The sequence below is a fragment of the Corvus brachyrhynchos genome, unplaced genomic scaffold, assembly GCF_000691975.1.
Source record: "Corvus brachyrhynchos isolate BGI_N302 unplaced genomic scaffold, ASM69197v1 scaffold131, whole genome shotgun sequence".
NCBI lineage: Eukaryota > Metazoa > Chordata > Aves > Passeriformes > Corvidae > Corvus > Corvus brachyrhynchos.
The window spans coordinates 523,618-538,700 of record NW_008236438.1 but is presented as its reverse complement, the minus strand read 5'-3'; the positions used below and the strand labels follow the sequence as shown (position 1 = coordinate 538,700).

General features: G+C 38.2%; 1 protein-coding gene and 1 long non-coding RNA gene across 2 annotated transcripts in view; one reads left to right on the top strand and one right to left on the bottom strand.

Moving 5' to 3' along the window:
* The window catches only part of LOC108449835, a 24,361-nt gene extending 10,830 nt beyond the window's left edge, over nucleotides 1-13,531 (top strand). The window contains exon 2 of the long non-coding RNA XR_001866127.1: nucleotides 7,617-13,531. This is a non-coding gene — a long non-coding RNA (uncharacterized LOC108449835). The remainder of the gene's footprint in view (nucleotides 1-7,616) is intronic.
* Nucleotides 1-15,083, bottom strand: part of PIK3R1 (phosphoinositide-3-kinase regulatory subunit 1) — a 56,098-nt gene that overhangs the window by 22,701 nt on the left and 18,314 nt on the right. The window contains exons 3-4 of the mRNA XM_008643534.2: nucleotides 4,233-4,325; nucleotides 2,804-2,878 (exon numbers count right to left, since the gene is read on the bottom strand). Of these exons, the coding sequence (XP_008641756.1) occupies nucleotides 2,804-2,878; nucleotides 4,233-4,325 (168 nt within the window). The remainder of the gene's footprint in view (nucleotides 1-2,803; nucleotides 2,879-4,232; nucleotides 4,326-15,083) is intronic.

The following is a 15,083-nucleotide window of genomic DNA, read 5'->3' as shown; positions in this document are numbered from 1 at the left end:
TAATAAGCCAAAATTGCTAACTTTCACCTGGTTTATAGGGAACAATTCATAAGAATGTAAGAACCAAGAAACACCTTTGAGATGAAGAGCACACAGAGTTCAACACCCTGCTCAGTCCTTTGGCATCTGATGAACCAAATGGCTTCCATAGCTGTGTGTGGCCTTCCATCACATACAGCTCAGAATTGAACTCAGAGTAATGGTAGTGACTTGCTGCATCTTGGCAATGTTATGAGACATCAGAATATTTTTTACAGGTCTCTGTTTTATATGTAAATATTTTGTGTAAGAAGTAAGTACTAATCAAAGGTTTGGTCAAATGCAGCTTCTCTACAGGGAGCTATTTCTATTATGACTGAAAGTTTGATTAACATCTTGGGGATCCAAGTCTGCAAATATTTATGTAACTAAGTCGAAACAAATATACACGTGCAGAACTGTGTGTTTGGTGGTTTATGCAGCTGTTGGGATTTGTCTTGTAAAACTTGATACCCCCTTCCAGGATAGCTATGACTTGGGATAAGGTTTGGGAGTGTCACATAAAGGACTACTTGTTAGTGTCGGAGCAAGGAATATCGGCAGCAAAAATAAAAATGGGAAAATACAGAAATCCTTAGTTAGTAAAAGCAAGATTAGGGTTCATCCTATAACATGAAACTCTGGCATAGTAAAGTCCGAAGTGTATACAAAAAGATCCATATTTTATACAAGCATTTAGAGGCATTAATGCTGATCAACCTTCTATCTAGCAAGGTCCCTGGTAAAATAACTACTGAATCTGTTTGTCCAGTTTAAACAAAGGCAACGGGGAAGTAGAGCAATCAGATATATGGTGTGTCTACAAACATCGTGAAATAAAGCAGCCAAGAGGGGGTAGTGAGAAACTTTGTTGCTTCTTCACCTCCTTTGTCTTCCCCAACGAAAAGCTTGCAATATGAGCTCAAATCTTATCGGACACCAAAGAATTTGCATGAGAAAGAAGACATAATGAATGTCTTTGATGATACAAAACTTGCAGTGTGGGAATGAATTCTACAGCAGCAATGGTGTGTCAGAGAATCCAACCATAAATTCTTAAAAAACCAGTTTTTATTAGTTTTGTTGCTCACTGGCTGTTTTTTATTTCATAAACTAAGTTAAATCATGCTTCTTCAGTGTTGACCATTTCTCTAAAGTATGTCCCAAATTACGATAATGAATACATGAGTAATAGTACACTTTGCAACTTTCTGGGCGTAGTATCGTAGACAGACCCGAACTCTTCCATCTGCTGAGCTGGCCAGATGTAAGTCAGCTTTGATTTTGGAGCTAGATAGTATTGTGTTGATGCTAACAGACAGTAACCCAATTAAAAAATGGAGAGCATTCTAACCACTAGCAGAACAGCACACTAATGCAAGTTCACAACTTTGTGACCAAAGCTGACTTTGCCCTCTGCATTAGAATTCTGCTAATTCAAAGAGAGCAGGCAGAGGAAATGAGATCTGTCTGTATCCCTGCACCTGCATACTCCCTGCACCAGCTCTGTCCTGGAAGATCCCAATCCTATCTTAAAGAGACCTCAGAAAGAGACACTTCTACTAAAGAGTAAGGTTCTGTTTCTGTTACTCAAACATAACTACATTTTAAGTAAGAATACATGTAAACCACGAGTTTTTCATCTCAAGAGATAGATGAACCCTTCATAAAAGTATATCTCAGTTTAAAGACTTAAGAAAGGATTCAGATAAATTAAGAGATACAATCATATTGGTGCCACAGAAAATCTGGATTTATCTGGACTGAAAAACATAAATACGATACTAAAAATGTGACTGCTATCATGAGGCTGCTAGCACATGCCTATCTCCTCTCCCTGCTTGTACACATACACTTCACTGCTACCACAATCAGCGCAGGGGAGGATGCTCTTTTGTTTTGAAAAAACAAGGGTTTTTCTGAATATCATCTCAGAGTATCCTCTCTTATTCACTTTGTTAATGTTTGCAATTATTAAAAATGAGGACACTAATTCACTGTGTGAGTTTGCTTTCTTTGTCCCTCTGGCAACAAGGCACGTAACCATTTTCATTTTCTACCCCTTCTATTTTGTGCTCTTTTAAGCAAGTGAAAGCTCACACCACACATTGCACACCAGCTTGCCAAGTTGTGGCCAAACTCTCCTCCTACTCTCATACTGAAACTGTGCTGCCATGGCAATATATTCTGGCGCGAAGTAGAAATTAGGCATACCAAGAAAGAAGAGGAAATATATTTCAGGAAACTTGAAGGGGTATGTGGTGTTCCTGGTGTAGTTGCATTTTACTGTCTGAGAACTCAGCCTACAATATTGAATCAATTGTCTCTTTCACTTCAGTATCACTCTGCAGCAGGTAGATAATGGGCTGCTATTGCCACCTCACCCACTGGACCAAAAAAATGCACACACAGAACTGTATATAAACAACTGGCCATTTGTTTACAAAATAATAACCTGCAGCCTTTCAGGAATAATTATCTTTACATTGATTCTGAACAAAACACCTTGTTTTTCTCTGTACAGCTAGATTGTCAGTCTTTGAACAAGCAAGAGGACAAGAAGAGATTTAAAAAATTATTCTTAGAAGAAAAACATGCAGTGGAGACATGAAAAAAGACAACTTTAAAAGTGAAAAATACTTTAAGTATGAAGTGTAAAATTTAGAGAACTTTTTTACTTATATATGTCGTTTTAATAGTATATTATTGAGAACCAGCATACATGAGTGGGAGTGGTCTGACCACAAAATCTGTCTAGTGCTTTAAGGAAGAGAACTGTACTTACCACATTCAAAAATTTGTCTTAATTCCACTGTGCTGTTTGAGCCTTGTGCTCCATACAAAGTTGAGCACTCCAGACCTTCAAAACAAAATCAATGGGACGTATTAATATTTTGGTGACTGTTGCTCTGACGCAACATATTTCTGTTTTCTTCAGTAAGTACTGACAGTATAAATTAGCAACATTCTTTTCACACTAAAAATGTGATTGCTTTTTAAGCCTGTAAGACCCCTTTGTGCATTTAAACTGCTGTGTCTACAGAAAGAGCTGGGCAAGGAAGATCAGAGATGCCAGTAGTCCCACATATTCTGTACTGGCCAACTGTAGAAGGCCAGGACTAGGAAACAGACTCACACTGGTGTCAGAGAAAATATCTGTATATCTTACGTAATATGTCTAATAATTCGCCTGAATTATTACAAAAGACATCACTAAATGTTTTCACATGAAAGATACTGTTTACAAGTTTCCTACATCAGTGAAAATAGAGAAGACACAAGGAAAGAGACCATGTGCAGGGATGCAGAGCAGTGACAATTTAACACTATCACTGGTGTCACCTGAAAGCAGCAGTTTGTTATGCAAACTGGTGCTAAATACTGGCCCTTCACGTTGATATCAGCAAGCTCCTACTCTTTCAGAAAAGGCTTACATTCTTCTAAAGTGTCAGAGGACTATATTAGAACCTATGTCCCCAAGGATAGCAGCCTAATTCTGATCAGAATACCACTTTTGCTCTTGTCCCCCAGCTTAAGGCTCCTGAATGAGTAGGACTCATTGAGCTGCTCCTTACCTCACCAGGTCTGTGAAGGCAACATCATAGTAGGTGCCAGGAAGACAGAAATAGGGCAAAAGAAATACGACATTGTAAAAGAAAGAGGAAAGCCTCAATAGGATGGGGAGACATCAGCACAGGAAAGCAGGTGAGGAAAAAAACCACAAAAGAAACTCTGTCTGGCTCACTATAGAGCAGCAGTAAAGAATTGACTCCTGAAGAATAAAACCAGTTCTTGTAACCTCTTCATATTTCATTCTTTTCTTTTTTCCCCTGCTTTGGGACAAAACATTACTTTTTTTCCCTGTGTGCTGTGTATCCAACTCAATGTCATGCTGGCATTTCCATAACCAACTTAAGCTGCTTACTGGTTAGAAAAAACCAAAACAATACCAATACTTCTACCTTACCTTTCAATAATACTTATATTAGTTACTAAATGCCATTTGAGGTAAGCTTTGGCTTTGCTCCTACAGTCCCAATAGCCTCTAATAAGCAGAAACCAGTGCAACAAACCTTAAAGAAGATTATTTTGGATGTTAAGTAATGTGATGCATTATCAGCTCTAGAAAGAGAACATGCCAGCTCTGGATCTGATTCTGCAGTCTTGATTAACATAAGCAACAAAAAACGTAGGTAGCTCATTCTTCAGCTTACCTTTCTTTTCAATTGTCTCTATGATCTTGACAAGAATCGGTGGAGCAACATCAGGAGGTGCAAACTGCTCTGTAAGGTCTGGAAGTGAAAAAGCTGTAAAAAAAAGAAGAAAACTAAGCCAAGCTGGAGGTGAATCCAATTACTTTTATGAAAATGATGACATGTAATGCATCCAGTTAATTTTTAATTATAGAACAAGCATCCCACTTGTCAGGGCTATATGAGAAAATTCCATACTTAATCAAAAATTTGAATAAAATTTATGACAGCTGCATTTTTCATAGCATTTTCTTTTAGGGACCTCAGTCCTAGATTCACTCTCCATATTGTCTAGGAAAAGAAAACACAATAAAAGTTTGCAGTCCATGGATGTGCAGAAATACAATGCAAGGAAGGAAAGAAAACATCTTTTGGTCAGAGACATTTACATACACTGTGCACCAAGTGAAGGTGCTAAACACATAACCGTCTGTGAGTGCCTGATCCCCCGGGTAAAACAGACTTACAAAGGCCTGAAACAGCAGTAGAAACAAGTATTTCACACTCAAGCTCAGTAACTTCTGTGCATTTCAATTTTCAAGCATCGTACTATTAACAGTATAGTTTACTTGAAGCAAGAATTTTCTTATCTACGTGGACTGGTTAGGAATAAACAGCAGTATAATTGGAAAGGGACACTTTGCAGATTCAAACAAAACTGCACACGAGTTTTATACAAAGTCAGTTTTCATGCAATCTTGTTTCCTTGTGAAGAGAACATACTCTGTAAAGGAATATTCTGGCTCTGTGAGGAAAGATTTATCTCTAAATACACAATTCTTGTCAAAAGAATAATTCAGAAGTTTTAGAGTGGTCCTGTTTAACACTTGGAAACAAGAATGTTTACATACAGATATTAAACCACTGCCAGAAACATCTGGCATAACTTGATGGATTATGATTGATAAACAAAGATTAATCACTGAAGTAAAAATTGCCAGTTGCCTAAGCAATGATGATGTTTGCTCAGTTAAACTCACCATGGTCAAACAGAAAGCAATTCTTAAACACACATACACATAGGTGCCTGCATGGTATATGAATCCATATATGCACATGCACACCCCTTGTTTTCAGAAGACTGAAACAAAATGATGAGGATAACTAAGTAGAAGGAGAAAAAAACACAACAGAAAATTATGAACAGAGAGTTTTTAAAGAAAAACTTTGATATAGCCAAAAAAAAATTAAATATATCAACTGAGAAAGAGAAAGCAGACAATTTTGGCTGGTAATTCACCCTATTTTGGATTACATAACTTCATAAAAATGCAAACCATTTTGCTGCAGTTTAACCCCAGCCAGCAACTAAGTCCCACACAACTGTTCATGCACTCTCCTCTGGTGAGATAGGGTGAGAGTGAGAAGGATAAAAGTGAGAAAATTCGTGGATTGAGGTTTAGATAGTTTAATAGGGAAAGCAAAAGCCATGCACAAAAGCAAAGCAGATCAAGGAATTCATTCACTGCTTCCCATGGGCAGCCAGATGTTCAGCCATCTCCACGAGAGCAGGGCTTTATCACTGGGTAAGGGTAACTTGGGAAGGCAAACGCCATCACTCTGTACATCTTCCACTTTCTTCTTCTTCCCCCAGCTTTACTGCTGAGCACAGTGCTCTGTGGTACGAAATGTCCCTGTGTCAGTTGTGGTCAGCTGTCCTGGCTGTGTCCCCTCCCAGCTTCTTCTGCACCCCCAGTCTCCTCACTGGTAAAGTGGGGTCTGAAGGAGAAAAGGCCTTTCCACTGTATAAACCCTGCTCAGCAGTAATTAAAACATCCCTGTGCTATCAGCACTATTTCCACCATAAATCTGAAATGCAGCCCCATGATAGCTACTATGAAGAAAATTACTTCTGCCCCAGCCAAAATCAGCACAAATTTGAAAAACAGTAAAAGAGCAAGGAAGGGACAGAAGTTTGGAAGTGTAGAGAGATGAGAAGCAAAATGAAAGACAATAGTAGTAATGGAAGTGAAGCATACTTGCAAAAAGAAGGAAAATGATGGTACCATAATGACGGAATACTTTCTAATCCATTCATAACTGAGGATATTAGAAAAATATCTGTTAGTCATAACAGTTTAACTTAGGAGGCCCAGAAAATAACCATTCAGGAGTTTCAAAAGAGTTGTCTATGCAGATCTCTGGCCTCCTGATGCTTTTTAATGACTTGAGGAAATTAAGAGCAATTCCCACAGATCCGAAGAGTTCTAATACCCAATCCAGACTCTGAAAGGACAAGTAACATGCCTACATGCTAGTTTCATTTTAAGTCCTGGGCAAAATAAAGAAAAACCTAAAACTAGGCTCATAAAGACAGCAGATAGCACTGTAACTAAGGATTATCTGCATAGCTTTTCAGAGGATAGGTTCTTTCCTTAGTGGCACCTTTGTGAGCTGAAAAATGCAAATGAGTACACATAATAAACTCCAAAATTCTGTCAGATATTTGACTTAGTATGACACTCCTATTCAAGGCTAAATTCAAAGAAAGCATGCTGTATAGATGTATTAATGCAGAACAAGCTACTCAGGGAGCAAATGGACTTTTCAACTCTTTCCATCTTGAAATCACTTTCAGATTCCATTTGGAACATCTCTTTTACATCTGCTTCATCAAACACATGATGGGCTCAAATGGAAAATGCTGCACTCCAAGCAGCCTCTGCTGAGGCATACTGAAATACAGACCAACAGATTTGTGATGTTCAGATCAAATAGTTCTTTTCAACCCCAAACTATGAAACTATCTTATGATGTAGACAAATCTATTGAAAGAATAAATGAAAGATCAGAGTCATATCAAAGGGTATGCCACGAAAATACTCAGATTGTGAGATCCTAATAGACTCAAGAGAATGCAAAGGGTTTAAAATGGGTCCGTTATATGGTAGCAGAGGAAGAACAGGTTTTAACAACAGCGTTTACATATTTTTACCTATGAAAGTAACTTTCTGATCCCTTAGGTAGCTAGTTACACTAAATTTTTCCCTCTTTCATAACAGCAACAGAATTGCATCATCTCTGAACAAAGATGTTCATCTCCTAATTCCAGCTGGAGGCAGCATGCAGCCATAGTCAGCAGTCTAAACTGAAATAGAGGAAAGAGACAAGGATAAATAGAGACAGAGAAGTCAAAACTGACAGACATTTGAACCTTACCAAGTGACAGCTTGGCAGTTCAGGGATGGCCCATCCAGGCTACTGAGCCTGGAAAAGCTACATGTGCTTTTACATATGAAAGCTACACTGCTTTGTTCCATTAACCAAATTGTGCCTTGAAATGATGGCAAGACATACAAATATCTATTAACAAGGTGTATTTAGAAAAATAATTTCAATTTCCAGTGATGTAGACTTTCTACATGATGGATGGAGTCCAAGGAAAGCAAAGAGGAGAACCCAGCATCAGGGGAAGCTGTCAGCTCAGGAAGAAGCCCCGTGCAAGGTGAAGACAAGACAACACAGAAGACAATTTGTCTCCATGGGACATTGGGATTGGGGTGGTGTAGACTTTACCTAAATTACCTAAGCAGAGAGAGCCTCTTCCTGCAACCTTTTTGATGCTCCATGCTTTTCATCTAAACTTTAAGCAGAATTTTAGCTTATAAACTAGGTTTGTATCATAATCTGTTACTTAATATCTTTGTTGTAGAGTATTCATCAATCAATAATATTCCTACTTAAAGTGAAAGGCTTTTGGAAGCTTTGCATTTCCCTTTATATTTACACAAAATCTGTAATATATCTACAAAATGTGTATGCAAAGAAAACATCACATTGCTTAAAAGGAAAAGTTTCTAAAACTTCTCTGCTACCCTAAAATATACATTTTAGGAGTTCAGAGGATTTCTGATGTCTCTTCCTCCCTTAATCCCATTCTTTTCCGAAACTGGAAACTTACATAGCCAAAGACATTGCTGAACTTTTAGATGACATGAGACTTCAAATGAATTACAATCTATTCCATAAATACGTAGTCTGTAAAATACTTGTGTATTTGACTGAAAAATCAGGTGTAAGAGTTCACCTCTCTTTTAATACTATGCACACTGGTCAGCACAAGCTCTACAGCATAGACAGCTTTACAGACATAAACAACAGAGAGACACACTGGCAGGTACAAAACCTGCAGTTATCAGCGACACAGCAGTTACAGAAGAAAACATCTAAGCCACACAGTTACAATGCTCAGAAACACAGAAAAACATTCATTCCATCAGCATGTTGAAGATAACATGAACAAATTAAAATCACTTAACCTCCCACCTGTTCTAGGATTTCCTACTCATTGAGTCACCTCCAATATAATTAACGCGTAATATCATAATGACTTTTGCTTCAAATTTCCCAACTTTTGCACAAAATAGAAAATTATGTTCATTTAAAGGTGAAAGACGTCACAAGACATACATAGTCAGAAAAAAGCCCCAAAAAACTTAACAGTACTCAGAGAACTGAAGCCACTTTATTACATTTATACAGAGGACAGCTCAATTTGGCAACAGTGCACTTCAGTTTATTTAAAATGCTCAGAGGAAATCTCAGAAGCTAAACTGAAGAAAATTACACCTAATTTCTGGGGGGAAAGAAGAATTTAAAAATGAAAAAAAAAAACAATTACTTCAAGAACCAGAATACAAATTATAATTAAAGAAGTCCCAGTTCTAGATTAGGTGTTCCAGGAAAAAACCCAGCATGCATATTAAGATTTACAGAGAGAAAGGAAAACTTTTTAGATAGGTCAGTTTTAGTAAAAGACAACTTAGAAGAAACACTCACATGCAACCTGCATTTAGTACCTGATTTCAAAAGAATCTTTTTCTTTGAAGAATGCTGTAGGACAGCAAAGATGTTTGGAGAACCAAATCCACTTTAAAGGATCTGAGCAACTTTGTATATCCCTTTGCTAAAATTCCGCATGAGTTTTTCATTTAAAGCAATATTTTCCCCCAAATTCCTCTGTTTTGTTCTCTCTTTTTTTTTTTTTTTCCAATTCCAGGGTCTCCAAAATATAATGGTTCTCAAAATGGTCCTCTATTTAGGTCTAGCAGTGGGTCTCCAGATAGTGAGGAAGCTTCTGATGACACTTGATAAAAGTTGGATTTTCCACTAGCTCTACTTTTACCTTGTCACAGTGAGAACCAATGAGATGAACCACAAATCAAGGGTTCTCTCCAATCTGCAAACTCTTCCTTCTCCCTGTTACGGGCAGAACTGAACATCTCTAAGACAATGGCAATGTGTGGGAGATGAGAGCATACCTTACATTCAAGGGTTGCCAGCACAGCTACAAAGTGGAAGATGAAACCCGCACATAGCTGCACCTTTTGGAAGGGTTCTCAGTAAAAATACATAGAGTTAGTACCTGGCAATGACAAGTGGAAATTTAAAGCAGCAATTTGGCTTCAGATGCTTCTGAGACATATCTTTCATTACTGCTAGAAGAAGAATGAAATTGAAAAACATATATAATGCAGCCCCTTAGAAGGTACAGTACATACCATGAAAGGGAATTTAATTTCTAAACATTTACAGGAACTATATACTAACTCTACTTGAATTTGACTTTGAGTTAAGATTACTCCATGAATGTTCTTATTTTTCGAGAAACGGCATTAAAGTTTGTGCACACATTTTTCTTTTGATGAAAACAAATTCTACTATTTGAGAGCTCAGGTCTTAAGATGATCATAATACTTACGGTACGTGCAGATATACTCTTTATGCATGCAGTTGTATCTACTAACATAATGATTTTCTATAGATTTACAGGCATCCTTGTTTGAAAGTCATACAATAACTCCAGACATGAAAGGTTTTACCAGTACTTAAGTCAGCTACATTAAACATAAGCATATTAATTAATGCAAAAGAAGAAATGCAAAGGTAAGGATCATGGTCAAGCAACTTGACAGAACTTGTGATAATGGTCCAACAAGATTAGCCAACAAACTGTGAAGAAACGATGGCTGCTCAAGCACCTAAAATACTTCCGCCAGTGGCACCTTCAGCATAATGCATTACCAGCTGTGGACAGCAGAGGGTTTCCTACAAAGTTCAATACCCATGCTTGCTATTGAAAATTCTGGGAAACACAGGAGCTTACTTTCTTGATTGAAATACTATTATTTCAGCAGTTATGTACTCTACTAGGTACAGGAAATGGAATTCAAACAATGTTCCACTATTATCACCTATCTTCCTTGAAACAGAATCCGAATTTAAATAAGGATCCATAATGGCTGAATTTTACCGCTTAACAGTATACAATGTTGAATTCCAGTGAAGATGCATTGGAAATGAGGGCAACTTGGCAGTTCTGCAGGTCCTTTCAGGCAGTGGTATGTATTGAGCAGTCCCATGTACTCCTCCAGGGTGCTGGCTGCTAGTGACCCCCATATCAGAGACAGCAGAGCTTGGGGAGATTGTGCTTGGAACACACCAAAAGCCATCCCTGAGGAAACACAGGTCAAGAACCTGGAAAAGTGGAAAGCAGTAGGAGGTACTGCCACACAGATGATGGCAAAACCTGAAGCTTCTCATAGCCTTGTGGTGGCAGATGGTACAGATGCTGAGCCTTAGCCACTGCAGCCCTCTCAGCACCTGCTGTTATCAGCAGGGAAAGAAAAGGCCACATGAGCCTCACAACACATCAGAGTGAAAGGAGCCTTACTGACACAAAACTCTTAGTGAGAGGGAATTCTGTGATCCACGGTATGTTTCTCAATAGTCTTAAAAAGTAGCAAGTTCCTGAAAAAAGTTTTAGTACAACAGTATGAAAGATTAAAAAAACCCTGAACTCTAAACTCTATGGAGAAATTTTCCATAGAAGTCTGTGCTTTGGTTTCAGTATCAGACCAACACAGAAGATAAGTCTGGTCTTACAATTAAATACCAAAGAACAACTCACTCTGAGATTTGAAGACCGCAACCTTGCCTTGACATTTGCATTTTCAGATAACCTAATGGTATTTACCACAAGAACAATGTTCATAACTGCCCAACTGCCATTAGCAAAAGGTTTTCACTGGACAAAGATGAAAGACAAAAAGGTGAGAGTGAAGACAAAGTCAATGTCACTGTGTGTCTCAGATAAATCAAGGATAGCAATAGATAGTAAATTCAGCTGCAACTGTTGATAGAGAATACCTCTCTTTAGCCCCTACTGAGATGATTTGGTTTGGCTACAGTTAAATGCTACTGGAGGCTGAAAGCACCATTTAAAGTCAGGAGGAAGACCTGTTCAGGGCTCAACCACCTTCTCCAGTACTGGTTTAATTAGAAAGATTTTAAAGCACAACACCGTTCATGGAAAAATATGAAAGAGATTTAACCTTCCGTGAATTTGACCTATTGTTATTACAAGTGGCTTGATAAGTCTGTCAACTATTACTTGTCTCTTACTTTTGTGAGATGTCATCAGTCAGGCAAATTGCAGACTCAGAATACCACACAAGCCTTGGCAGTAGAGAAGACTAGATTAAGGACAACTGAAGACAGGTGAAAAGTATTGCAGCACTAGAAAAAGAAATGGTCATGCCCACCAACACTATGAGCCTTTGGGTTCAGAAGAAGTTCATTTAAGTGAAGGCAGAAAAATGTCTGAGACTCAGGATTTATTGTGATATGAATGGCCCCAGAGTTATGAAAAAGAATACAGAAACTATGCCTGCCAGTGACTTTAAACGACTGGGGTACAACTGGAAAGTTGAATGAAAATACCACCATTTTATAATCCTTGAATATTATGTACCCATCACAGTCTGCTTCTTCCACTGGTCAGAAGGTGCTGGGCATGAACAGGAGGACAAAGTGGTAACTGGATTTAGATGTTCTCTGTTAACAGAACATTGAAGATCTTAGCCAGGAAATACATATCTGTACTGAGAAAATGATTTATTTCATCTGCTGTCATTCCTCTTTTTACTTTGTCTTCAATGGAGAAACATCTGAATAAAGCAGAACAGAATAAAGCCTTCCTAGGGCATCTCAATGACAACATTTAACCCTCACAGCTAAACAGTATTCTGACAATACACTTTCAGACTTCAAATATCTTTGTAAAGCATTCATACTTCTACTGTGATCCTACATCAGTAAAACTGAGTGACAACAACTTATCCGAGGGGCTTATTCCAAAAGGATGAAAACAGCAGTTCTCATGAGCGTGATCTTCTGACTCATCAGTCCCAGTTTACTGCTCAAAACAAAGCCAACACCTACAGATTCCTCTGTGTAAGGTAGGTACTAACAACATAGCCTATACTGTTGAAAAAGGGCAACTCAAACCAACTTTTACAGAAAAATGTACAAAACGTGTCATAATATTGTGGCACTTAACAGAATAAGGCAATCATTTTTTCAGAAGGACAAACACATATATATTAAAATTGGGCCATTTATAGTCCATCCCACTAAATCTAAGAGGGTCAGAATAAAAACTGAATGTTACTTCATTTTATCCTAGCTACGTATAGTGTGTCAAAAAGACATAGTTACCTGCATAAATCAATGCTGTAACTCCGATCAATAAAATACTTTGCCTAGATACTTCCCAGGGTTATCAGCTCACATGAAAGCAATGCCCTGGCTGATAAAGTATCATGTGCATGGTGACTATGCAGGGCATTTTGGGGGGCCAGGAGAACTAATTCCTCTCTTCATCCAACTTCATGAAGTTGTGCCAGCTGCATTCTCAGGGCTAAAAAGAACAAGGGGCAACTATGTGAAAAGGGGTGAAACAAGCCCTGGTAAATACAGATTAGTACAAGAAAATAATCCACGAGGAATAGATGGCAGGACTAGGCAGAAAAAAGCTCTGATTTGATCTAGAAAGTCTTACTTCATAAGATATCCATTCTCTGAAAGACATACAGGATCTTTGTAACCTTCTCTGTCACAAAAATGAATACTTGTCCTAGAGCTGCTGCACTAATCAACTAAGAATTCCTGTAACACAAAGCAAAATGAAAGCCGGGAGAGAAAGAACAAAGAGATTGTGTCTGGCTTGAGGAAAGTTTAGTTGCAGAGATAAGCAGAAAAACAAAACCACAAAGCAACATAGTATGGAGAACTGTATTCCTTTATAACAGTTTAATACTTTTAATAGTCTCTGATAATAATGTTTCACACTTATTAATTTATAATATTTCATAAAGCCCTATTTCTATCATCAATTGAAAGAGAAGTGATAATGTCTGTACTGGGAAGGAATTCTGTACATAATATTCTATCAGATTAAACCTCAGTAACTTTATGAATTATGAGCTGTCAGACACTTTTCTCATCTGCTATAGAACATACTTCTTAGAAATAGAAGCTATAATTAAGATAACAGATGTTCTTTGTTGGCTTCATCTGAAGCATGGATAATTTTTAAAAAGCAGCCTGTAGTTAAGACAGTATTCTGCTTCCCTCTATGGGTGAGCTTTTGCAATACTCCTTCTCCAAACAGAATTGAATTTAAAGTTTGAAATGGCTGCAACTATTTACAACTATTATTAACACAATTAGAAAACATGAGCAGTACTGTTCTGAGGAAAAAAATATTAACTAAGTAAAATATTCTGGCATGCAATACACTGCATTATAATGCCATAAATAATGCATAAATAGTTTTGCAAAAGAAACTCCCACCCACAAAAATCAAGGAAGAGATGGGAAAACCACCTGCTCATTCAACTCTTCTTTCAAGGATCTGTGAGATAAACAGAAAATAATAAAATAAGAAATAAGCAAGAATATAGTAAAAGATATCGTTCTGCTTCTAAGTAGAAGGGGCACTCGAGAAGCTGAGGAGAACAGAGTGTGGGTCAGGATAGACATTGCTGGAGCTGAAACCCAAGCAGGCTGGCACTGGGACTTTGACACTGCTGGCTTCCAGGAGAGGCACATCTCACCTCCCTCACGTGGTCTGGAGCATTGGCACAGCTTGAGGCTTCCCATGCTTTTCTCAGGCGTGGCAGACTGGCAAGTAATTCTTTCTCACCCTTCACTCTCAGGGATCACCCCAAGCCCCGTGTGACATGCAGAACTACAGCAGTAATAGTGTTCTCACATTCCCTACAAGCATCACTTTAAATGGAAGGACAGGTTAATATCTCTAAATAGAACAAGCCAGCATGGGCTTCAGAGCATGATTCCAAGGACAGAGAAAAAAATATTTTAATAAGCCAACACCTGTTTTTCATGTCTTGTTGACATCTGCAGCTTCCCTGCCAGCAGTTTACAGTCAGAGAGGTATCAGCAGATGAGAGGTAAATTGTGATGCAGGTACCAAATTACTGCATCACCACATGCAAGGAGATGATGACAGAGATGACAGAAAGGAAGGAACGGGACAGGGTCAACCAAGCAGCTGGACCAATAAAGTGCAAAACTGCCTTTTTCATGAAGTGAGGCTTGTTGCATTTCCTCCTCCTCCTTCAAGATTGCTGTTCCAGGACTAGAAACGAGCTGAGATCTGCAAGAATTTGAGTAACTTGGCCTGCTCAGTTGTCCTCAGAGACACTAACTGACAATTTCAGCTTTTGGCAGTGGTTTGACATGAAACCATACATGCTATCAAGAAGGGAAATATGTAACACTGAATGTTCAAGTGTAGTGTGGATAGTGCTGGCGTGAGGACAAACAGTGCATTCCACTGGCAGCTGCATCTTGTGGCTTACTTATTGAGTTCCTGGTGCTTCAGTGTTATTATTGCCGTTAAACATCCAAATTTTGTAGTGGTACATAGAAGTCCTTGTTAGACAAAATTTTGATAGTTCTCTAAACAAAACCTCCCTTACTGGTACGATGATTAACTAAGCACTC